At 36.0% G+C, this 25,989-nt stretch overlaps 1 protein-coding gene across 7 annotated transcripts in view; it reads left to right on the top strand.

Annotated features, from left to right (window-relative positions):
- The window catches only part of ATP11B (ATPase phospholipid transporting 11B (putative)), a 71,691-nt gene that overhangs the window by 33,259 nt on the left and 12,443 nt on the right, over window positions 1-25,989 (top strand). For 4 of the 7 annotated variants that reach the window (XM_072866509.1, XM_072866508.1, XM_072866505.1 and 1 more), the window contains exons 12-28: window positions 623-820; window positions 1,092-1,250; window positions 1,535-1,707; window positions 2,118-2,186; window positions 2,997-3,070; window positions 3,155-3,258; window positions 3,404-3,585; window positions 4,306-4,509; window positions 4,783-4,936; window positions 7,914-8,016; window positions 9,706-9,851; window positions 11,080-11,139; window positions 11,447-11,574; window positions 12,435-12,573; window positions 16,087-16,152; window positions 16,449-16,552; window positions 17,168-17,333. In XM_072866509.1, the coding sequence (XP_072722610.1) occupies window positions 623-820; window positions 1,092-1,250; window positions 1,535-1,707; window positions 2,118-2,186; window positions 2,997-3,070; window positions 3,155-3,258; window positions 3,404-3,585; window positions 4,306-4,509; window positions 4,783-4,936; window positions 7,914-8,016; window positions 9,706-9,851; window positions 11,080-11,139; window positions 11,447-11,574; window positions 12,435-12,573; window positions 16,087-16,152; window positions 16,449-16,552; window positions 17,168-17,333 (2,229 nt within the window). Of the gene's footprint in view, window positions 1-622; window positions 821-1,091; window positions 1,251-1,534; window positions 1,708-2,117; window positions 2,187-2,996; window positions 3,071-3,154; window positions 3,259-3,403; window positions 3,586-4,305; window positions 4,510-4,782; window positions 4,937-7,913; window positions 8,017-9,705; window positions 9,852-11,079; window positions 11,140-11,446; window positions 11,575-12,434; window positions 12,574-16,086; window positions 16,153-16,448; window positions 16,553-17,167; window positions 17,334-21,283; window positions 21,370-25,714; window positions 25,838-25,989 lie in introns of all 7 variants that reach the window. The other 3 variants (XM_072866507.1, XM_072866506.1, XM_072866510.1) reach the window with 2 other exon arrangements.

Genomic DNA, 25,989 nt, shown 5'->3' with positions numbered 1-25,989 from the left:
AATGATTTGAAGAAGCATAAAAGAAGTCTGTGCCATTGAAATCCCCACGGTCTCTTTCTTGTCATGTAGTCTGGATCACCCACATAACTGGGGAATGCCAGTATACAGGAACCCTCTTGTCGCTCTGCTGTCTTAAACCAATACAGAATACAGCAGATTCCTCTGACAACATGGAACATCAGTTGTTTGCCTTCACCATTTATGGTTCCTTAGAAAAGCCTATGAATGGTGCTATTTGATGGAATGGGGAACATGTGAGTTTTTTCAGACCCAACTCTTTCAAGAGACCTGTTTGAAAACAGAATCACCACGACAGTGAGTGTTGATTGGGAGCCCTCCTGACAGATTCAGTAGAAAGGACAAAAATTAATGAACTTGAGAACTGAAACATCCAGTCATAGATTAAGGCAGTCTTTTTGCATCAGTCTGAAGGCACGTTACTGGGGAAACCTGGAAATGCCTGCGTTGTCACTGTGTGTGTTGTCTCTCTCGTGTATGTGGGACTTGGTCTCCTCCAGCTCTGTCAATTTGTCATTTTTCATGCATATTGAAACATAACTAAGTAACCATGTCTCACCTGATCACTGCAGTAATCTTTACATTTTCTCTTTTTCTCTTGTAGATTCTGAGATTTATTTCAGATTTTCTTGCTTTTCTGGTACTTTACAATTTTATCATACCTATTTCACTTTATGTGACTGTTGAGATGCAGAAATTTCTTGGATCTTTTTTTATTGGCTGGGATCTTGACCTCTATCATGAAGAAACAAACCAGAGAGCGCAAGTAAATACTTCAGACCTCAATGAGGAATTGGGACAGGTAGAGTAAAAAATACATTTCTTTTTTTTTTTTTACCTTCTATTTCCTACTTCTTTCTTAATATTAAAATCTATTACTGCAGACTTTTTATTGGTTGCACTTTGATTTCTGATTAATTTAAAAATAAGGTATAAATATCTGATGGCAGAAATTAAAATTTTTACATGATCAAAAAAAGTGTGTAGTGGAGAGTGTGAGTTGAGATTTTTTTTTTCCTCTTCTGACAAATACATGCAACTCCAAGTCTATTTTTTGTTTTATTTTACAAAAGGTAGAGTATGTGTTTACAGACAAAACCGGTACATTAACTGAAAATGAGATGCAGTTTCGGGAGTGCTCCATTAATGGCATAAAGTACCAAGAGGTCAATGGTAAACTAACTCCAGAGGGATTTTCTGAAGATTCTCCAGATGGGAATAGGCATAGTTTGGTAAGACTTTTTTTCACCCCTTTAGATATCCTAGATAGAAAGTGTTTTATATCAGAGAAATACTCTTCTAGCGTTAGCATTTTTAAAAAAAAAATCAGAATTTCTCAATAGTTTGAAGCTATTAAGTGTTACTGAACAAATAATACTTATTAAACATGTTGAGATGTGATTATTTAACATGGAATACTTGGCAGATTTTTAAGTAAAAGCATTTTTTTAATTAAGTATGTTCAAAACTGGGTTGATATGTAAATGTTGAAAATAAAGTTTTTTCTTTCTTATAGATGAAAGAGGAAGAACTCTTCTTGAAAGCAGTTTGTCTTTGTCATACAGTGCAGATCAATGCAGATCAAACAGATGGTGCTGATGGTCCCTGGCATGCCAATGGAATAGCATCCCCATTGGAGTATTATGCTTCTTCACCAGATGAGAAAGCTTTAGTTGAAGCTGCAAGCCGGTGAGTTGTACTGCCAAAACTGTCTAATGTAGAAATTGCCTACTAGGGCAGGCAATTCGTGGTAAAAGCAACCTTAAAAATTGCTCAGAAGGATTGTAAAGCCCAGGCCCTGGCACTGTCAGTTTACTATGAAAGCATATAAAAATAAAATACACAAAAACCTAAGCATATTATAAAGTGATGATTTAAAATATTTATGGAAAGGAATCCTTGAGAAATTATAGTGGACAGAGTGTGTTGCTATGAAAATATTGTAGAAAGTGGGCATTCTTCATTTTCTCTAGAAATAGAGAGCAGTAATGGGATATAAAGCGTTTGCCTTTTTCCCCCGGTTTCCCCCCCCTTTCCCCTGAATCAATAGGCAGTATGTCTAAGGTGATGATTAAATTTATATTTTCTTTTCCTTTTAGAGTTGGAGTAGTATTTACTGGAACTAGTGGGGACAGTATGGAAGTAAAAAGTCTTGGAAAACCAGAAAGGTATTCATTTTTATTCCCTGTTTCTTTTGAAGGACAGAACAGTAGTTACTCTGTGTAGGTGTGTGTATTATAACAGTTTGTATCTTTGCCTGTTCCTCAAAGGTTGAGACTGTAGTAGAGTTGGAAAAACTGGATTGCTTATTTAAGTCTTACAGTTTATGCTTTTAGCTCTAGAAGTTCCCAGAATCACTCATGTATGCATAATCTAATTACATATTTTAAACTTCCCCAAAATGAGTAGAAATATTACTGATAACTGTATGTCTGTGGTATGTCATAACACCTTTTGTCCATTTGATCTGTGTCAGTTAGTTGTCAGTAATTTAAACTGAAATGTCTAAAATTAATCTTCTAAACTAGTGGTAACATAACAAAAAATAGTCCAGTTATGAGGGAACATCCACTCTTTTTTGACTGTGTAGATTGTTTACAAGTGTTAGAAATAAAATGTCATTTTCAAAGTTACACATGAAGTAATGATAGAAGGATAAAGGAATAGGTAGGAACTGATTGTAATATCCAGATATAAAGCTAGTGTTCAGGAAGCTATTCCTATTGGTAGAAGAACCTTTTATTCTTATGGAATGGAATTAAATATATATAAAGTGATGAAAAGCAATCGATTGCACAAACACTGATAACAGTGATTGCTCAACAGTGGTAGCATTACTTTTAGAGTTTCTATGTAAAGATGGAACTTTGGGGAAAGCTCTGTGGGGAAAGAGTATATCTATAAGTAATCGTCTTTGGAAATTTATTTCTAAAAATGTTTTCTTTCCCTTCCCTCTTCTATTAAAACCCCAAATACAGGTATAAATTGCTTCATGTTTTGGAGTTTGATCCAAATCGCAGACGAATGAGTGTCATTGTAGAGAGTCCCTCAGGTAAGTGATCAGAAGTTGCACAAGCTGCAGTTGAATTTCTTAAACAGTATGTATTCTTAATTTCTGTTGTATTTTACTTTTTAGGGGAAAAGCTTTTATTCACAAAGGGAGCAGAATCTTCCATTCTTCCTCGTAGTAAGAGTGGAGAAATAGACAAAACAAGGATACATGTGGATGAATTTGCTTTGGTAAGTGCATATGCTTGCCCAGCTGATCGGAAGAAAACCCTTCCGGTACAAATTCTGTGGCTTGAAGTGAACAAATTGCAGGTAACAGCTTCTTGCTAGATCAGAATCTTGTCTACTCTGAATGTAGTCTTTTATTTTCTCACAGAAAGGACTAAGAACTTTGTGCGTAGCCTACAGAAGATTCACACCTGAGGAGTATCAAGAAATTGGCAAACGCCTTCATGAGGCCAGGACTGCCTTACAACAACGGGAAGAAAGATTAGCAGATGTCTTCAACTTCATAGAAAAGGATCTGGAATTACTTGGGGCTACAGGAGTAGAAGACAAGTATGCAATGGAGTTTCTGCTAACTACACTCAAAAACATAGCGAGTTTAGGATTTATAACTGAAATATGATGCGTGCCATGAAAAACTCTCCTGCCACGACCAAAAGTTGTGTGCTATGCTTGTTTAGTGTGTTTACCACTCTTTGTGTTGAGGAGCATTCAAAACACATGTTATACCAACTGGTTTTGGCCTAATAATGATTACATACAGTGTGCTTCATCAGGAGAGATTTAATGTATGTGAAATGGAATAATTGCGGTAAATATTTAGGGAAACAGCTAGTTCCTTGGGAAAACTTCTATACCTAGCTACTTAACAAAGCATTCTGCTTGCTTATTCGGTAAGTCAGAGGGTGTTTTGTACACTGGAGTGCACAGATGGAGCACTTAGAAGCTTTTCACGTACCACAGTAGATAGTAATTGTTGTGGACTGTTTTAAAGCTTCTCAAATGTAGCAATGGTGCCTAATTTAAATTAAGATATCCTTATTACAAATTTTTGATCACTTAGCAGGATTGAAGTTCAGTTTTTGTTTCAAGGCCTTCGTTTTATTGCTGGTAACAGAATGTCGCCTGCCAGACTATAATTCTCTGAAAATATATGTAACGTTGGAAATAGTCTTAAATCATCATGACAGTGGGGTTACAGGAGCAATATGGAGTTAGTGTGAGCTTTTTTTTGTAAAGTGTTTGATTATTTAGGATTTTTCTTGTTTCTAGACTGCAGGAGAAAGTCCAAGAAACTATAGAAGCACTCAGGTTGGCTGGTATCAAAGTGTGGGTACTCACTGGAGATAAGCACGAAACGGCTGTTAGTGTCAGTTTATCATGTGGACACTTTCATAGAACCATGAACATCCTTGAGCTTGTGCAGCACAAGTCGGACAGTACATGCGCTGAGCAACTGAGGCAGCTAGCCAAGAGGTAAACTACCTGAGATGTCATTATCTCAGTGATGATCTTTGCTTGGTTTTCTTTTATTTTCAAATTTTATGACAAATCTCTTTGATGTATATGGCAAACACGTGAAGTTGCCTCTTTAGAAATTTGTTTATTAATGTCATAACAGACTTGAAGAAGCAGTCTGTCTAACAGGCTAACTTATTTGTTTATTGTATGGGCAACTGTATAGTTCATAACAAAATTTAAATTTTTCCCTCACACCAATACAAAGCCAACATTTTTGTCCCTGAATAGAATAAAGGAAGACCATGTTATCCAGCATGGACTGGTTGTGGATGGGACCAGCCTCTCTCTTGCACTCAGGGAACATGAAAAACTGTTCATGGAAGTTTGCAAAAACTGTTCTGCAGTGTTGTGCTGTCGCATGGCACCCCTTCAGAAAGCAAAGGTAAGTGAGAATATAATTAGGATTGTCTTGTAGGTATTTTTAACGTGCTTTTGAGGAGGCAAGGATTTCTGGAACTGCTTGCTTTGTTTGCCTGACCTTTTTTGTGACCTTTGAATCCTTGTTAAACTCAGTTGATCTGGAGTAGTTTGCTCAGAAGTTTCTATGTGCATTTGTGAAAATTTGCAAGTGAATGGAGGGGAGAGTCAAAATACTGCCACCCTGCAAGAAAAAGGCTAATCTTTAATCAGCCTCTTGAGTGTTCTGTAAGGCAGTAGCTATCCTGATCACCTGCATGCTTTTGCATTGCTTGTTCCATCACTTCTCCAGACCAAAAAAGCTAAACTGAAAATTCATGAAGTGGTAGGGAAGAAATGTGCTTCTCTAAAGATTTAAAAAATACCCAAGTTTGAGGAGGAAGTAGAAGGGAAGGGAAACTGAGCCCTAGTCTCCAGAGGAGGTTTGCCTTGCTCTCCTCTAAGACCATTTTTCCTTCACATGTACTTAATCTTACTCAAATACAGATCAGATAAAATTCAAATTCAGATTTTGTGATTTATTTTTTTTATTCTAGAAAGCTAAGCTCTGAAGAGCTACAATATTTAGTCTTTCCTTTTGAAATTTTCTTTCTTCATTTTATGCTTCTCTTCCTTTTTTTTGACTAATATTCAATTGTATATCTCTATTGGAGTATTTTTTAATTTATTATGCTTTTAGCTTGTCTGTATGCTTTAAAGGCTTTTTGTATGTAATTCCAGTAATATTAAACCTCTGAAAGGATGCTATTGCCCACTCTATTTTTACACCTTGTCAAAAAGAAAAGGAAAAAAGACATCTCTTTACCTTGAAGCACTAGGAGACCCCTATGTGAGGTACTAGATGTACAAAAGAGGGCAGGCTGTTTTGCTATAGCATGAGTGACCTATTTTGAGGTTGCTCTTCATGCCTCCAACATTTAGCCAGACTTTTAATACGGTCTTTAGAATCACTTCCTTATAAAACTGTTCAGCTGTGTGTAAAACTTGGATTAGTTTCAGTAAAATGTTAAAAGGAAGTTGTTTAACTACTACGAGAAAAACCATTTGTTGGATGTGTCCACTTTATGTACACTCTTCTAGCTGAAACTTTTGCCATCCCCTCTCTTTAAGGTGTAGTTATGTGCCTATGTTGTGTCCTTGTTCTTATTTTGTCATTTAACTTGATTTATAATGTGTTTTGTATTGCCAAGTTTGACAGCAGCCAATAATGCTTTCCTTAATTCTTATCCTGTTCAGCAGATTATCTCCATAATTTCCTGTGTTTTGTCATGAAGTACAGTAGAACCTAATTTTGATGGCAGCAATGTTTTAATTTTAAACGCTGAAGTATATAAATCACTGAGACAAATGCCATACAACATGGGAGAGAAGGGTGGGGAAGGAAGTGTATGGCAGTTTATTCTAGCCTTGCATTTGATTTTCTGCTGTAGGCACACTTTTTGTGAGGTTTATTCCAAGGTTAACTGGAACTCAGCTTAATATTTCCCTCACCTTTTCCTTTAATTTTAATGCTTGTTAATATATGGTTAGCAGTCTCACTACTTGTTTTTGTATATTTTATGGCTCAGAAACCTTTTTAAACATCTTTCATGTTAGTCATTCAGAGCTGCTGCTGATTGCTGTATGTAAAATTTGCCAGAGGATTTGTCTTGACCTTTTTGCATTGATGTTTGTCTGTCTAAATTACCACAGTCTTCGGTACCTTATGAGGACTGATCTGGGTGACATACTGCAGCCTTGCTACCTCTTTAAGGCTGCTTACTGAGATCTAATGCTAAATGTACTTGAAATAATTACCTGTCAGGAATGGGGAACCTTTAAACTTGAATATTAATACCTGCAATTAGGGAATATATTCCTGCAATCAGGTGGATTTCTCTGAACTGTGGACTGTATTTAGTAACTGTTGTGTTCCTCATGTGAAGTGAGTTACCACTCCTATGAATCAATGCACTGACACTGGCAGCTAGAACTCAATTATTTGAATACAGTTGTTTGTGTCTGCTTAGCTCATGCAGTTGTTGCTCTGTTGCTATTTCCACTTTGGGTTTTCTGGAACTTCGGGGGGAAAATGCAGTATTTTTTCATAGATAAATATTTTTGTTTTTAGAAAGCCTTCTGGATCTGCATTCACATCTTTACCCCTGCTGCCTGTTTACGACTGAATTAGTAAAGCTTCTACCTTTAGTTAGAGCTCTCTGGGAGGTTAATGAATTACTAATTCTCCTTAACCAAAAATCTCATCTAACTAACTCCTCTCTGTTTAGAATATTGTTGGCACTTACATTAAAGATCTGTTTCCTTTCTGGGAAGAGCAGGCTATCACTGCTGCTTTTTTGAGGATTTTAGAGTCTTGTATGTCAACAATTTTTTTCCTCTTTTGTCATATCTTCTTCTGTGACTTTCCAACTGAGAATACCCATTGGTGACAATGAAGCTGCTTTAAAAATAAACTATTTTCCTTAATAAAAGCATGTTTTGGTATTTGAACTAATACATTGCTTTTTCAGATTCCTCTTTTACACTGATTAGTTCCATTAATTGAAAATGTGAAGAATCTGGGCATGTCTAGTAAAGGGCATTAAATCTGGATCATTCCCTAAGTAAATTTTCAGTTCCAACTTTTACTTGAACTGTTTTGTATGGTAAAGCACCAAATTAAGAGTTGTAAAAGAACATCTAAATAAGAACAGCAAAATAAGCTCAAGGCAGGCATAATATTTAAATAAGGCTAGCGCCCCAGAGCAAGCAGCTTTTCTAAAGGAGCAAGGAATTTGCGCATGTGATATGCCAAAGATGTGTTTTACCCAAGCATGCACATTCAGAAAACATATTCATTATATTTACAGGTAGGTAACTAAGATACTTGGGAATTAGTGGCATGGTTTGTAGATAGACTATCTGTCTAATCTGAAAAATTTCTGCCCTTTTTGTTTTTCCAGGTAGTGCGACTGTTAAAAACTTCTCCAGAGAAACCTATAACATTAGCGGTCGGTGATGGTGCTAATGATGTGAGCATGATACAAGAAGCACATGTTGGCATAGGTAACTTTCTTTTGTCAGCAGAGATAAAAGCAAATAAGGTGCAAATTTTAGAAGAGGATTAGATCATGAATAGTATTTATAAACAGATAAACTTCTAATGTTTTTGCAGCTGTGAATGACAGGGTGTTAATCTGAGTCATCTGTTGTAGCAGACTTTTAGTGAAACTTAAAATTTAAGGCTGTTTGCTTTCAGAAGTCGTAGGTTTATTGTATAGTCTACCAATAATCAGAGGTCCTGCTTAATGCTGTTTTAAGAACCGCAGAGATTCTCTGTAACTAGAATCGCAGAAGTACTCTGCTTCAGATGTTGGAAGTGGATATCTCTAAATTCAGACATTGTCAGGTTCTAAGTTACTGTGTAAACCTTGACCTTTAAACCTTTCTTTGTACTAAACTGCCACTGTTTGCACCATGTCTGTATCACTGTAGAAATGCCATTTGTGTCTAGTTCGTCTTTGAGGAGAAGGCTTTCATTATATCTCTTGAGAGACTGTTACTGATTCTCGGCTAAGCTTGGTAGTTTTCTCCGTTTATATTGTTTTCTGTTACCTGGCCAGGACCTTCTTTAAACCTTTTTTTGCTGCTGTGTTATATAACTGAGTACAAAACAAAACATACATATAACTGAATTGGTACCCGTCACATAGTGTTTTGGTATTTCCTTCACTGACTTTGTTGGATGGTGTTTGTTACAATACTAAATGCTGAAGGTTCTTACAAAAGGTATTGGTACATCAGGATGTTCAGTCTGTCACCCTTTGTGATTAAAAGGGTGTATGTAATGTTTATCATTTAAATCATGTGGCCATGATTTTTAAGACCATGGATGTAGTCTGCTTGAGAAGGTTACAGGCCAATAGCAAATGATGCTTTTATTCTATAACTAGTTCGTCAACTAACTGAAGCTTATTAAAAATAAAATTATCAAAGTTTCTATTGTAATTTGTAGCATATTAGACATTACATGTACGTTGGTCAGAACTAGTAAGTCTTTTCCATGGAGGGTGATGGGACCTTTAGACTTTTTTTTTTTTTTCCCCAAAAGCAACCAGCACTTTTAAGTGTCTGGTTTTCAGGAATCCTGGGCCACTTTTCTTCTGTAAAAGAGCATTTTGTGTTCTCTGTGTATGCTTATCCTAATCTTAATAATAGTTTTTAGAAATTAATTTGTGTTCAGATGTGACAAATGACAAGCATTGTCAGCCCATCAGATTAAGTAAACTGCTATTGTAAGAACAGCATTTCTTTTATTCTGCTGTTGAGTATAGGTCATGTATTATTCCCAGAAAGTACTGTAAGAAAAACCTCTCTGAAGTCAAACATAGTAAGTAAATGGATAATTGATGATGGATTGATAATGGTTTGCTTGGTTTGGGAATTTTCATTTTGTATGAGCGTCATTATTTCTATATCTTCCCACAGATCTTTTCTTAAGCATTGCTTACAGAAAGAGTATTGTTTGTTTTTGTTTTGTTTTTGTTAATTGAATCAGTATCAAATGAGCAGTTTCCCTTAGTTGTAAGTGTCAGGAATAATGCCTTCTTTTGGAACTGAAAGTTGCTGAAGTCTTTATAATGTTGAAATGGAGGAAAACAGAACTGTAGCTTCAGACGTATGTTTGTGGTTTTTTTAAACTTTAATTTTTGTAATATTTAACCTGTTTTCTGTTTGGTTTCCCAAATATTACAGGGATCATGGGCAAGGAAGGAAGACAAGCTGTAAGAAACAGTGACTATGCAATAGCACGGTTTAAATTCCTCTCCAAGTTGCTTTTTGTTCATGGACACTTTTACTATATTAGAATAGCAACCCTTGTACAGTACTTTTTTTATAAGGTAAGTCTTCAAAGAGTGCCAGTGAAGTTCACAGAAAAATGTGTAACTTCTTCCCAGCAAGAAATTTATTTCAGATCTAACATTTTCGTTTGGAACAGGTTAAATAATCTCTGTTCAACCATGCTTTCTGGGCTGCTTTTTTAATATTTTACAACCAAATGCAGTAGTTTGACTGTGAAATTATTTAGTACTTCCACCTAGAAATAAGTTTTAAATACCACAAGGAGTTTGCCTAGGCTGAGAGGCAGACATGTTTGCTCTCTGAAAGCAGTATTACTAGCTTGAAATTAAATGCATTCTATAGCAAGATGTAAAAGTATAACACTTTTTTTGTTAATTGATTTAATATGAACCAAATCCATTCATCTTTCTTTAAAGGAAAAAGGAGCACAGGAGGTAGCTGAGGGAGGGAAGGAAGGGCCCACAGAAAGTGTGTGGGGAGAGAGCATGGTCTTTGTGGGCAGGCTCACCTTAAGAAAACATAACAGTCCCAGCTTTGACTTAAGAAATCCTGAGGTGAAACACTGCAAGGGAAGTAAGCACCAGGGACTGAGTTATCTCTGGATACCTCTCAGATGCTAGAAGGAGGAGTGGGGGGACGGGCCTGGAAGCTCAATCGTGAGCTGGGGTGTTTGAAATGCTAATAATGTGTTAGTTGGGGATTTTTTTGTGCCTTTTTTTTTTCTTTAACTTGATCATCAGTTTTGATAAGAAGTCAAAATTCACTGTCTTACTTGAAATTTATCTGAGATTCTGGCATTGGCCACCAAGCCACTTTTTATCTTCTATTGTTTGCTTTCATTTGAAGATAACAACATGGTGTTAGATTTTGGTTTCTGTTTTGTCTACTCCCATGCAAAAAGCTCACATGAGCAGGGCACAGGCTTTCTTGAATGAAATGTGGAAACTATTTTGCAAAGAAATTCTTAAAAAAAAAAAAAAACTGAGGGGAAAATGGATGGATTTCTCCTCCTTTAATACTACTTGTACTCCTGTAATGAGATGTGTTCATCAAGCACATATAATTAAGTTTATATTTTTCAGGTTCATTGTCCCAAAGGACAAACAAAATACACTCTCGAGCAAAGCATATTGCTTCACTTTGCCAAGTAAAATGCTTTGTGCTCTCCCTGTGTATTTTTACCAACTTGTAAGAGTTAGCAATTTCTCTTAGGGTTCTGAGGCATATACTGAGGATTAACTATTTCCTTCACTTTTCTTTTTTCAGAATGTGTGCTTTATTACACCACAATTTTTATATCAGTTCTTCTGTTTGTTTTCACAACAAGTAAGTATTGGATGCCTTGCATCTTGGTAAATGTGGATGAAACACTGAGGGTAAATAACTAAAAAAAAAAAAAGGGAAAGAACTACACAGGAGCAGCACAGATTTTACGCTTAACAAATATCCAGCTTCATTTTCTATATTTGATACCTTGATGTTACTAGATGGTTATGTGAGTATAGCTTTTTTCTAACTATAAATTCATGTAATTAATGATTTGTTGCTGCTATTGTTGTCCTAATAAATTTTAATAAATATAAACAACTTTTTTCTTTACAAGACTCAAAATAATTTTTGTTTCCATTTTCAGACGCTCTATGACAGTGTATACCTGACTTTGTACAATATTTGTTTCACCTCCTTGCCTGTCCTCATATACAGTCTTTTTGAACAGCATGTGCATCCGCATGTATTACAGAGTAAACCTGTGCTCTATCGGTATGTGTATCTTGCATATATTGTCACAGTAGCACATCATTTAGAACAACATTGGCATCTGCAGAAGTCTGAACTTGCTATTACGCATTCCTCCAGTATTTTTATCAGTAATTTATGCAGTTTTTAGTAACTATCTTGACGAGGAAGAACTGCAGCTACATAGTTTTCATCCTAAAAGTTACTTAACATGAGTATTTTAAGAGAAGTATCTTGTTATGTCAGTCATGTTAAGACTGGAAGAGAATTGAGCACTTGGTCAGCTTACATGATTGGCATCGTTCTTCTCCATTACATGTAGGAGGTGAAAATCACTCAGACACGCAAATGAAAAACTAGGACACTATGGTTAGGGGAATCACCACAAAAAATGCTTTACTAAGAGTGGAAGGGATTTCTTGTAGAATTAGATGTCCTCCCGGTGGTAGCATGTTGCACTGCATACTGCTTTTTGGAGAAAAAAGTATGTATTTTTGTAAAAAAAGAGATGTCTCTTAGATGTTTCTCTTTTCCTAAAGGTCTTTTAAGCAGAACAAGGGGCAAGAATCAGGAGATGTCGCTTTTTTTCCTTTTGCAATTCCACCTCTAGGGAGAAGAATTCTAGTTTGTGCTGTTCTGCATTTGACCCATTAGAGACACCCTTGCCATTGGTGATCCCTGCATAAAGCAGAGGCAAATCATGAGAGCTCAGAGTTCTTTTTTTGCCCATGATTTATACTTTTTTTTCATATATCAGCATTCGTTAAATGTATCTTGGTGTATGAAAGTTACGTTTATTCAAAGCAGTAGCAGTCATACAATGTGAATAGCTGATGGGTTATATAAAGACAATCTGAAATCCAAAATCTGTTTTATTTCTGCAGAGACATCAGTAAAAATGCCCATCTGGGGTTTAAACCATTTCTTTACTGGACCATCCTGGGCTTCTTTCATGCATTTGTTTTCTTTTATGGCTCGTATCTTCTAATGGGAGAAGACACGTCTCTGCTGGGAAACGGCCAGGTACACTATCATAAGAATTATTCTACCACCGTATTTTTGGTGATATTTCTTAATGTTTTTTGAAAAATCCTCGTGTCAGAAAAATCTGAGAATTTTTTTTATTATTTTTATGAACTACATAATTACCAAAGGTGCTTTGCCAATATTCATGTATGCTCTCAAGAGTGATATTTCTTAGTGTGGAAACTGTAAGACAGTCAGAGACTGTCAGAACAACTGTTCAGAGACTGTCAGAAAGCGTATGTCCATGAAGAACATATCTTTCAAGATGATAAATGCATTATGGTTGTCTTAAAGCTTTGTCTTATTTTGTATACTGTCTTTGTCAAAATCGTATGTCATAACTTCAGTAAATGAGGATTTATATTCATTCATTGAAAACTGATTTTGAGTTGGACTTAATTGCAGCGTCAAACAATGGCTTCTCTTTAGCATCTGTTATAAAATTAGGCTTAAATCTGAAAGTTGCCAAAAGTCTTAAAGCTTCTCCTGAAATAAAATGTATTATTTTAATTACTCAGAATTTTAAAAAATTAAGTGGTGTAAGCTGTTTTTAAATTATACTTTTTGTTCAATAAATGTTTTTAGGACAATAACTTAATGAAATCATCAAATTCTAATTTGACACTTTCTATTTTAAAGATGTTAAAGTTAAAAGGAAAAATCGTATCCAAAAAACTCTAAAGCTTGGATGAAACCATTACAAGTCTGCATCCTCATTTTCCCAGGTTCTGAGTTAGTTAACCCAATTCAGAACAATTAGATACTGTTTTTTTTTCTCATAAAACTGTTATGGATAGCGATGCAAAAATACATTTGCTTCTCATTATGCCGTTCTTACTACTGACACTAAGTGCTTGCTGATTCTTGTGTAGCGCTTGGTAGAGTTGCAAGTTATGGCACAAGGTACAAAAATAGCATCATTCTGTATTCACAGTGGTCACATGGTGATAGGGAGTGGGCATGAGCTCAGGAAGTTTAGCCAAAAAAAGGCTTTCCATGTAATGATGTACAGACAACGGCCAGAATTGTCTTGAGTGACTAAAATCACAGAGCATGTGAACTGATGGTTAGCATTCCTGCAGAGAAAGGAGCAATAAAGGGGGAGTGGTGCAGCTAGCTGGAGTGCCTATTTCATTATGAGATGTTTTATAAGAACATTAAAATAGTTGTGCTTTAGACTGAAATGTCTCTTATAGCTGAGGTATGAGTGTGTCCTCTCTTGTCATTTGCTACAAGCTGTGTGACTTTGAAGTTCTTGTGCATTGGTAAAGGACCTTCAGTACTCTTCTAATGAAGTAATTTTACACTATGAATCAGTGCGCTTCTGTGCATCTGTCTTAGTTGTCAAAGCTCCTCACTTCAAAACTGCTTAGTAAATGTCCATGAGGCAGGAATAGACTTTTTTTCATTGTGTTTAGTAACAAATGTTTAGTTAGGGGAACAGATTATATTCTGTAAGTCTAGACCAGTGTGTTCATGTAGACTTTATGGAGAAGGTTCTTTTAATGGTTTCTTGTATAATTAACATCAAGATTTTTTAACTATACTTAGTGAATGAGCATACTGGAAATAAAGCTTTCAGATGCCCTTTGGCTTCTCATGTTTTCTGTGCTATGACTTAAAAAAAAGTCTTAGAATTTATTTGGAGTTACTCTCTACCTGTCTGTGTTTGCTAGAAGTTGGTTATTGGAACTGGTAGAACTGTGTGTTGCAGTAAAATATCTGCAGTGCATGAAGTATGTTGCAAATTTAATGTGTGCGTCAAAAAGCCAAAGTTAAGGCCAAGAGAACTCGTGTACTGCTGAAGTCCTTTCTTGTAAGAAGTCTTCAAGAAGTGATCGCTTTGTGTGAGTGTGTGACACAGGGTACTATCAGTGCAAGGCCTCACGCTTTCATTCGGTTCTCAGTCTGGAGCAAAGCAAAATAGAAGAGATTGTAAATAATTTGTTAATGCTGGTGGTTTGTTAGGCATACCTCAACACATTGTGCAACAACTTGATCTTTTAGTTCTTTTTTTCTCCCCCCCTTTTTCATGCTGTGCATGTCGTCAGATATTGAAACCTAACAGGCAAATGGTAAGAGTTTAGAAGAGGAGGAGATACAAAATATTGTATCTGTTACTTCACAGGATTAAAGGATGCAGCATCCACAGTGTAAATGTGTTCAAAAATAAAATGGTGGCAAGAACCTGTTCACGTTTTGCATTCTAACTCTGTGACCATTGAGAGCAGTGTTAGCAAAGACACTTTCTTTCACAGGTCACTCAGGAGCATTAGTCTAATTTTACTTCAAGATTATTCAGCAGTTAACAGCAAGCGTGTTGCTTGTTTAAACATTACTATCGGTGTGAAAAGTAAATAGAAGGCTTCAGAAGACGTGTTATAACAAATATCTTTAAAATTATCAGTGAATCCAGACTCATGGCTGCCTCAGTTTTGTGCCTTGTGTAAAGATGAGAAAAGCAGTTGTGAGATCTGTCATCAGACTTGGGATTTTTTTTGTCAGAGCTCTGTAACAAGGACTACAACTGTGCGAATCCCAGTTTCGTGCCTCTGTGTTGTACTAACAAATCAACTCTAGGATGACTTTTGCCTGTCTGCATGCGGTACCTTTCTTTTTGCTTGCTTAGTTTGCTATCGGTAAATACAGAGTTGAGGGTTTGGTCATTGTTCAGTATGTCAGTGGCAAAAGTAGCTACAAAACAGCAACGTCTTCAGTTTCCGCACCCAGACTGCTTACCAAGAGCAGAGCAGTTGGACCTGTTGTAGAATGGCAGCGTGTGTCTGAGTAGCATGTGTGTAGATGGATTACAACCTCAGAATCCCTGCTTGGTTGTCAGAGCTGAGATTTTATTGTTGTAGAACTTGTTCAGAGTTTTGATAGTTTAATTTACATAGGCAAGAGAATACAAAAGTGACAGATACAGTGTTTTAGAATTGAAGCTTAATTTTGTGTTTATTAGCCTTGAAACAAAGTGTCTTTTCCTTAGAATTTTCTTTGAAAAATACCATGGCACCATTATTTTTGAATTGTAAAATTGTGCTTGGGGTAAAAAGTGAACTTTCAGGTGATGCTGCATGTTGAAAATGATCTGGAAATGTTTAAGCTCAAAGTGTTTTGCACTTATGTTAAAGTGAATACCTTCCACCCAATATTTGCTTTCTATTGGATGCTTATACTTAGTTGATCAAATTGATATCTTCATTTTCCTATCATTTCATATTACTGTTTTGGACTTCCTTCATATTTCATGTAGCCTTTGTGGTGATTTGTTTTGAACCAAGAAGGAAGATGACTTGTGGACTGTTAATTTTGCTCTTATTATAAGCTGTGTTTTTTTCTAGTAGCTTGTGTTGTATCCTTCTTGCCTTTTCACAATATTAATTGTTACAAGCTTATGTCCACAAACTTGTTCCGTTAGTATAGCTGACTTGAGAAGAATCTAAACACGTGAATACACTTAACTGATTTTTTTTTTCTTCCATGATTTTTGCCTTGCCGTTTTCTTAGATGTTTGGAAACTGGACATTTGGTACTTTGGTCTTCACCGTTATGGTTATAACTGTTACGATGAAGGTATGATATTATACTAATTACTCTCTGTGTTTGAGTATATATGCAAATATGTAATAGAGCAATGATTTAAAATTGATTCAAAAGTTATAGAGAAGTAATTGATTCTTGAGAATTCCAGATAAGTGATTTTTATGTTTGGTTTCAGTGTTGGTTAAAATTTTTCTTTGTAGTTTTTGTGTGTTACAACAACGTTTAGTGTTTGAGCTGGAAGTTCATAAGTACATTCAGACCAGTATTTATCATTTTCTTTGAAGTGAGGGGAAAAAGGAAGTTCATTGAAGTTATCTTTGTTTTAGATGGCACTAGAAACTCACTTCTGGACATGGATAAACCATTTTGTTACTTGGGGATCCATTGTATTTTATTTCATATTCTCCTTGTTTTATGGGGGAATTATCTGGTGAGTGATTTTTTTGTTGTTGTTTGGGTTTTTTTTCTTTCTATAGCACATATGATAGATGAAGCTATGAAAAAACACTGAAGTATTATGTTCTACCATATTGCTCTGAATTTCGTGGCAGGTGTCGGAAAATAAATTTTTAAATCTTTTTAAAAGAGAGTGGCCACTCGCTTTTGGTGATTCTTTTAGAAATTTGAGCAATGCTGCTAAGCTGTGCTGTGCTTGAGGACAGAAATTACTTGTCTCTGACAGCCTGTGACTATAAAGGCATTTTTGTTTTTAAAAAGTAGATAGGTTCCCAAAGGTGCTATTGTAATAGATAAATTTTTGCAACAAAAATGAAGACACTGGGGTTTGAGCATGGTGATTGATTTCCTGCAGCGCAGTTTAAAAGAATGTTTCCCTCCAAAGTTTGGTACCCTCCTTCCCCAGAGTTTCTTGGCAGATCAGTTCCAACAGATTGCTAGATTTCTTCATTGACACCATGCAATTGTAACTCTGCATCCTGAGAGACTTGCTGCTTGATGTAAAATAAGACACACTTGAGCCTGCCTGTGCTGTACTTCTGTTTCTAGAAGTTCCTTTTAGTAATTGCCACTTCTTCTAACTTTTCAGGCCATTTTTACATACCCAGGACATGTACTTTGTATTTGTTCAACTGTTGTCAAGTGGTTCTGCTTGGTTTGCCATAATCCTCATAGTAGTTGCTTGTTTGTTTCTTGATGTTGTGAAGAAAGTGCTGTACAGACACCTACAACCAACAAGTACTGAAAAAGCTCAGGTAATGTTATGCTTTTGTATCCAACTTGATTAACAGTTAAAAGAACACATTTGTTAAAATCTATCTTGTAAATGAATTACTTTCCTGAGATATTTAATTATCCTCTTACATTGCTGTCACGTTTAATGTGTAAGTGTTCTAATTTCAAAAGATAATTGTTAATTTAAAATTACAAAAATGAGGACACGGTTTTACAAGGAAATAACATTTATGTTTAAGTAATTGATATTAACAATAGTAGAATTATGTATAAGGGGGTCACTCAATCTTTTGCATCTCAGCTTGCAACTGTATGAGAGGATCATACTACACAGTTTTGTACTGCATTAAAGATGGTAACTTATTCTCATTTTTGTCTAGGTGTTAGAAGCTCTCTCTTCAACTGTAATTGGCACTGAATAGTTCTTAAAATGTGATGAAAACAATAATTTAAAAAATTACTTTAGTAGGACTTGTTTTAATTAGTATTTCTTAGATCTTGATCATACCATATATGCCATGTATTTGATTGTTGATTATGTAATTAAAGGTAATTACCCATGTGGCATTTTCGTAAATTCATAGAAGAGGTCTAAAGATATGCTGTGATAATAGGATCTCCCTTTTGCCTGAGACAGGCTACAAAAACTCCTTGAAATCATTCTGTTGAAATTAGACTGTCTTTTAGGTAAATCTCTCCTCTATGTTTTGAGTGTTTTCTTCTCTTTAATGACAGTTATGGAGAGGTCATCCTGACCCATTGTTCTAATAGTTACTGTCTCTGGTTTCAGTTTTCAGCATTTTATCTTTTTATACTTTTTCTGCTAAACTGAAAAGCCTTCTGTTAGCAATTTGTTGTTTTATTCATGGTTAGATTTGTGATCAAGCTAATTTTTTCACTGATAAGCAGATGGGACTTGCATCTCTTGTCAACAAGGTTATTTTCCAGTCTTTTAATCGTTCTTGTGTTTCTCCTGTAATCTTCACCATTCCTCAACCTCATCTTGAATTTTGGATTTCACCAGTGGACACAATATTCCAGCACAGTGTACATCAGTGCCACGTATGGAAATAATGAATCCCCCAGCTGTATTCAGTTTACAAAATAATATACATTAATAACCTGTTATCTTCTGCATCTTTTTCTCATCTGCAAATGATTATGTTGGTTTCTTCCAGGTCTTTGATCAGAGGTCAAAGAGCATAGGGTCAAAAAAAAAGTGAAAGTGCATGAAGAATCCAGTTGACAAAGATATCCTATATACAGTTATGAAACCTGTTAGCAGTTTTTAGTCTCTTTGTGTGCCGTACTGATTCTGTGGTGTCCTAGTTGCTTAATTCAAATGACATTGAGCTATGTGCCATACAGAACTCTTAACGGTATTGATGTAATGCAGTTACCTTTAGCATCTAACCTTGCACTTACATCAAGTTAACTACATATTGATTTACTTAAATTGTATTATCCTTCTAATTTGTGTGTTAAAAAATCCATGTGAGGCACTCTCTTAATTTGCCTAGGATCAACATCATGCTGACAAACCTATTGCTAGCCAGAATATCCCCTTAGTCCCTTCTTAAAACTGGAATATTAGCTGCTTTTTCCAGTCTTGGAATTTAGTAGCTAAATGACAAGGTAAATAACCACTAGCTTTCAGAAAACTGTTCCACTAGACCTGATAAGACTGTTGACTGCGTGTTATTGCACTTTTTGGATTAAAGAGTCTTGATTTAGGAGAAATTCTATAGGTAATGTTGTTTGGGTTTTTTTTTCTTCAAAAAGTAGTGGCAATACTTACCAAACACTTCCCTTTCCTTCCTTCCTGTACATCAGCTGTTTCTATTTGGCAGTGTATCAGTATGGTTGTTGAGGTTTCTCATGTTCCTAAAGTGCTTGAATTAAAAATCAAAGCGCCTGCATCTTTTTTCCCTAGCCTTATCCATATACTTCTTGTTGCATTCTCTTGCTTTCTGAATCAGTTCTAAAGAACTTCCAGGTTCAGTTTGCTTCCATTGCAGTTGCGTCATCAAGGACACAGTCGGACTTACTATTTTTAAGAAAGAATCTTGATGAATGTCTAACACCTTTCCTGTGGCTATAGCTTGATTCATAGCCATGAGGACTTTGCTTTGTGCATCTCTATTAGTCATCTTCCCCCCCCCCCCCCCCTTATTTCCATTCTATTTTGCCATTTGACAGTGTCAGCGTTAGGGTCTCTTACCAAAATACTGTCTCTTTCTGAAAACACTTAATTCCTGATATTGCAAAATTGAGGTATCTAAAATCTGATTTGACCAGAAATGCTTCAGCAGCCATTCAGTGGTTTCTCTGTGTATGTCTGATAATGAAATCATAGTTAAAAACGTATTTGTGAAAAGAAGGCACCTGTTTGTTGCTTTCTTCAGGTTTAAACTGTGGAGATTTTCCCACTTTTACTTTTAATGGGACAATCAGCTCCACTGAATTTCATCGGCTATTCTTGTAGTGAGGAAGTAGACATAAATGAAGATGACCAGATGACCAACTTAGCGCATTTATTGTCAAGAAGTGACAGAATGTTTCTTTCATGATTATACCACATTACATTGATTTAAAATTTATAGTAAATATTTTTCTTTCAGTTTCAAAGCAGAGGAGAGGACTCTGACTTTCAGATAGAATGAGTTTGGAGAACGTCTTTGTCCTAAAAGCTAAGGAATTTTCTGTGGAAGTCATTCAAAGAGTGAATATGGAACTTCACCCTTTTAAATGCATTTTTCGTAGTGTAGGTGCACCCTCTGTAGAACTGAATATTTTTAATTACTCATTTTTAATTGTAGGACTAAGTATATTTGCATATTGAGGGAAAGAAAACGTTTAGTTTACAGTTACTAAGTTTTTATCAGGGCAAGATAAATTGTTACATGAACTAGTCACTAATTTTTTAAATCACAGCTACTTAAGTTATTTGTTTCTGTCCCGCATCACTTAAATTCTAAAATATACCCAGGAGCAGTGAGCAAACCACAGGTTTCTCAGCTGAAAATGCTTGCCTCTCTTGTTTTAATCTTTACAAAACTAAGAGCACGCTAGTTGTGCAAGTTACCCAACTTCGTGCTCTGAATTCACTGTATCTGTAGGCATCTGCCTTATTCTACTGAGTATATAAGCAACTTGATTTTGTATCTTTTACTTAGTATAAGGTCATAGCATCAACAGTCAATCTGTCTCTCATCAGTTGGATGTTACATGTAGCTAATTTATTCATACGAGAGCAAAGAAATTTAACTGGTATGAGACAGAAACACTTGAGAAATTCTGCTAACGATAAACTTTTAAATGTAATATTGTCCTGTGACACAGCAACTTAAAAATCTGTCTGTTCCATTTTGGGAAGTCAGTATATTAAAAATTTGAATGGCAAGCATGAGTTGACTTTTATAGAGGGATGAGTTTGGTTAACTCTGCCTTCCTTAATGCACTTAGGGTACATATGTGTAATTTTTTTTTTTCTGTGTTCCAGCTTTTTTGCTGGCCTTAAAGAAAATCTGTCTTATTATGCTTGACTTTGGTCTGTTGCCCTGCAGTAGCTTCTGGGTAATTTCTGACTATAGGTCTGCTACAGAATCATATAGGAGGAAGTGGACAGTAAGGTGAATCTGAATCAAAATATAAATCTTCAGGTAAATATAAATCACAGCACTATTGAGGGCAGAAGGTAATACTGAATAAAGATGTCTGTTAAAGTATAGTTGTAAAAGTGTGTAGGCCTTTTTTCTTAGTATGAAAGCTAAGGTACACTTAAGAATGGTCCTACCAAACAATAACTGGCTGTGATGATCCCAGGAGCTGTCCTGAAGGTACCAGGCTTGTGTTCGTATATGATGTGTACCACTTAAATAACAATGTCTTGTCCTGTGTCTTTCTCTTAGAAAATTACTGCTGCTACTTACTGACATGTATGTTCCATCCCTTCTCTGTCCAATTGTAGATGTACTCCAACAGAGTTGCTTTAAGTGACGAGTTCATCGCACTGCAGCCATTGTCCAGGGCAAGGAATCAGCTGAGCAAAATTAGGTAGAGTAGGAGGGACAGTTCCTCATCAACTCTTATGCATGCTGAAGGTGAACTAACCAGTGCTGAGAGAGATGGGAAGAGGCATGAATATTAGTGGGTTGAGAGGGCAATACCTGTAGTGCAGATTACAGGTTCATTCAGTTTGGTTATTTCTTGGCTTTGCTCTGTGTTTTTGAGCCAAATGCTTCTCCTAAGTAGCATGTGTTGGACGTGCTTTTTTTAGGAAAAAACATCCCTAGCATGATGCTCAACTTTCAGAATACGGATCTAGCTCTTCTTGCATCCATTTTTAAATAATCACAGTTTCTAGCATGGTTATAATGCTTTTAATTTCTTCATCATCAAAATTAACAGTGCTTTTTGCATGTTGGATAATTTCAGCTTCATAAGGCCATGACAGGAAGGTCCATATATTTCAGGCAGCGATTTCCTGCGAGTTGTTTGCCCATTTTAATTTGCTTTCACTTGTGTTGAAAGGGCAGAAAATGTTTTAAGTTTGGGTGCGTACATACGCTTGTGTGGCTAAGGCTTTTTGTGTTTGTTTTGTGCATCTATAAAGTGAGTGTTGTTTGTTTTCAATGTGTATGGATACATAATCCTAAAGGCATTTGGCTACAAAGTCCTAGAGAATTATTCAAAAAAAGATCAAAGCGTACATGTGTCTGTGTAGGTGAACCATTATGATTCTGAAACTCTTCAAATGCACTTCACATGTACACGAAGTGCTATCAAATGCTCATTCTCAGTTGTAAGACTAAAACATTCATATGCATCAATAATGTCTCAAACGGTTTGATGTTTTATCCCACCCTTATCTACTTCTATATTCTACAACACGAATTAAATAGTAAATATTTTTAAGGTGACTGTGTAGTTTAAAAACATGCAAATAGGTGCTAGGACAACCAACCAACCTACATTTTTGGGACCTAATTGCCGTTTGTTTAACTGAGGGAAAGTAGGAGACAGGAAGCTGACATTGTAAATGATTAGCAGAGAATTTTTAGTGGTTAATTGAAACAGATGATACAAGCCCTTGGGGGGGTAGCTTTGTATTTCCTCTGAGTGTGCGCTATTTGAAATGGCTATTGTGTTTAGCTGTTAGTTGTCCCACTGTGAACCATATCAGCTTAGATTTGCAAACACCCCAGGGGGGTAGTGGTGGGGTGGTTTGGTTTAAATTCAGCACTTACTAGCTTTAAAACAGGCAAACTGCAGTATACCTCTTGAATTTTAGTAAACTTAGCAACATATTGGGGAGATTCCTCTGCAAAAGCTTTTACAATTTAGCTTTTAAAATTCTGGGTTTATCAGTTCCATGTAGATAAGCTACCTTTTTAAAACTTTGGATAAATATATTTCCAGTAAACCTCTGTTTTCTCACTGAATTATTAAAGTGAATTATGTGGCGCATCATATCTACACCAAAGGTTTTATAGAAAAAGATTGTTAAACTTTCCAAAACTAAACGCGTTTTAAGGGTTATGCAACTGGATGGTGAAAGAAAAATAAAGCTGTCTAGGAATGCAGCACTGTAGTTATTGAAGTACTAAAAACAGGAGAATGCTTGCTAACTTGAGGGGACTTTCTTCATATTATGCTTAGGGGTGGGGTTGAAAAAAATGGGAAATTTGTTTTGTCCATGAGTAACAAATTATTATGCAAATCCAATTCTCTTGTATGTCAGAATTTTTACACTTGAGCATCTAATAGTAAGGTACCTGAAATACAAGCACGGAGTGCCTTATACTGTATAGTTGAAGTTGTAAAATGCAACAAGAAAGAACAAGGATTTGGGTTTCTCTACTTCTTTATTTGTAGTCTTCGGGCGAAGTTCAGAAGCTATCCTGTGGATCCTTACCTAAAACAGTAAAAAGGAAAATCAGTTAATAGATGGAAACTACTCACTTCGCTATACTAAATAAAAACTAATTTGGAGTGAAGACCGTGGATTAGTTTCTGTGGTGTCCAGGGCAGCTGTTTTCCAAAAGCAGTAGAGCAGAGAAAGCAAGGAAAACCGTAGGAACATGAAATAAAACAGCTGCTTGGTGAATGTAGCTGTAAGCAGCTAATTCTGCCACACCTCATTTGTACATGCCCACCCAGTAATTGCGTCCTTTGAGACTGCAGAATGCACGTAGATTGATGAACAGACTTTGGCAGTTTTTTGTTGTTTGTTAAATATGTATTAAAAACCTCAAAAGGAGTATAGCACCAGGTTAAACTGAGTTTTATGCCTTGTTCTGCAAATGTGCTTACTGTTCTGTTGATATACAAAAGGAGAACATCTTTATGAATGCAAATTAAAAGACAAGTATGATGTTATAATCAATTTTTATGTCTGTAGGCTTCACTGTGCAAAAAATGTTCACGTTTATATTAAGTACATTTGTGACGTACAGTTAAGAGCTTTGAGGGGTGTGTCTCAAGTGTCCATGTGATTCGTGTAAGTCAGAAATGCAATCTTGTGTGTGCCTTCAAGAAGCTCTTGCTTCTGAACTTTACTGTCACTTTTGTAACTTGGGATGAAGGAGAAATCAGGCAGCACAGGTCAGGTGCAGGCTTTATGCTTAACTGGAGACTGACTGAGTACTACTTCTTTCCTCTGTAGCTGTCTCTCCTGTTCTTGGAACATGTGAAATATGTATCTTAGGGTACTAACTGGACCCCATTGTATCTCACTTCAGTTTTTTTCATTGTTTACAAAGGTGTGTGTGTGTGTATGTATACATGTCTCTGCACTTGACAAGAACATCAGAAATCTTAAGCCACATGTGAGAAGTGTTGCTTGGACAGATGTTTTAATTCTACTATCTGATGGCATTAACTATGTTTATAGAGTTTTTACCTTTGGTCAGTGTATTATGACTGTACACAATACTAGGGAAATGTAAAACACAAAGATTTTTATTTACAGGGAAGGCTGTCAGTGCATAACGTTATATCTGGGACTCTCAAACTCTAGCATTTGCCTTAGCACAGCCAAGACCCTGTTCTTTCCCCATCTGCAGGCCCAGGAGCCTATTGTTGCCTTGTCTTCCCTTCATCTCTGTTCAGATCTGCTTTCTTTAGCTGTCTCCAGAACTCCAGACTCCTGGCCCTGGCTTTACGGCCTTCATTACTTGTCTGTATTTTTTCCTCTAGTTACTGTTTCATAGGATTCCCCTCCTAATAGCTTTCGTATCTGATCCAGTCCAGCTGCGTAGAAGTCAAGAACAGACAGGTTTCTGTTCCTTTTACAGCACATGTTTTCTGTAAGGAACGTATAATTTCCACGAAGACTATTCAAGTGCAAACATGCATTCGCACTAGTGAAGTATACCAGAACATCTTAATATGCTAAACTTTGAACAAGGGTAATCTCTTGCTTTACAGGTTTGTATATTGTGTTAGCATAGTGTGGTGCTGATCTGTTAGCTAATCCATAGAATCTATTGCAGGAAGAGGGAATAAATGAGAGAAGAATAGACTATTTCGTATTTATCTTCGGTCAGAAAAGTGCATGTATTTACTTACCTGAAGATACTTTTGTCTAATGACTTTGAAATAACAAAATAATTTGGCATTTGTAGGTTTATCTGATTCAAAGAGATGAGGAGTAGAAAAACTAGAAAAATATTGAAAACATAAGTGCCAGTGAAGTTGTTAGATGTCAACATTCTTATATTTTCTACTAAAGTTTTAAATCTAATTGTTTGGGATTTTGGTATACTGTATATTAAAGGTTGAAGAAAGTGAGCTTTACAGTAGGGAGCAAGTTTTAACTTAATTGTGGAATAGTAATAACCATCTTATATATATTTTCTGAAATGTCCGTGTGGCATTACACATGTTGGCAGCTAGGACCTGGGCTCAGAACAGTATGCTGCAGTGCTCTTAACTTGACGTACAGGATTAAATACATTTCCTGTCCAACAAAGTCCCAACTGTATATTTCAGTGTGAATAAATGTTTAGTTGAAATGTCTGTCTTGTGGCATATAGGATACTCTGTAATAAGACAAACAAACTGAAATGGTCCGCTGTGTCTTAGATGGGGGAAACAAATAAAACTCCAACATCTGAAACCAAAATCTGAAAATTTGAAGTAGATTTCAAATTTGTTGGGCTTTCCCCTTTTGTAGTCTATGGTGCGCAAAAAGAGCGAACACTTATAATACTTGTGCACTGATAAACCGTGTTTGATCCACCAATTAACTTGAAAAAATTGCCTCTTCACCTTGTAAATATGCCTTGTTCTCTCAAGAACAGATGTGTAAAATGAAAGTTCATATAAAAATGGTAACTGTTTTAAAGCAATGCAAGCATGGTGCTTTATAAGATTTGTTGCTTTTCTGTCCTTCTAGATGGAAGAAGATAAGGGTTCAGTCAGCTCAGCATGTGACTTTGCTGAAAGCAGGCACAGAGGGGAGGACAATAGGCAACTGCTAGATCCATCTAGCCTACCCGACAGTTCTTACGTTCACTAGGTAGTACTCCCACTCTACCCTAATCTGTGTGTATATATATTTTTATATATCATATATAGACAGTCATGGAGCCATCTCCAAAATATCCATATTTTTGGTATCTACAAGAAAATTTGCATCATAGTATGTGGGTTTGATTTTTCCTTATCAAG

This window comes from Ciconia boyciana, chromosome 7 (assembly GCF_034638445.1).
Source record: "Ciconia boyciana chromosome 7, ASM3463844v1, whole genome shotgun sequence".
NCBI classification, from domain to species: Eukaryota; Metazoa; Chordata; class Aves; order Ciconiiformes; family Ciconiidae; genus Ciconia; species Ciconia boyciana.
This window is presented reverse-complemented; position numbering and strand designations above follow the sequence as displayed.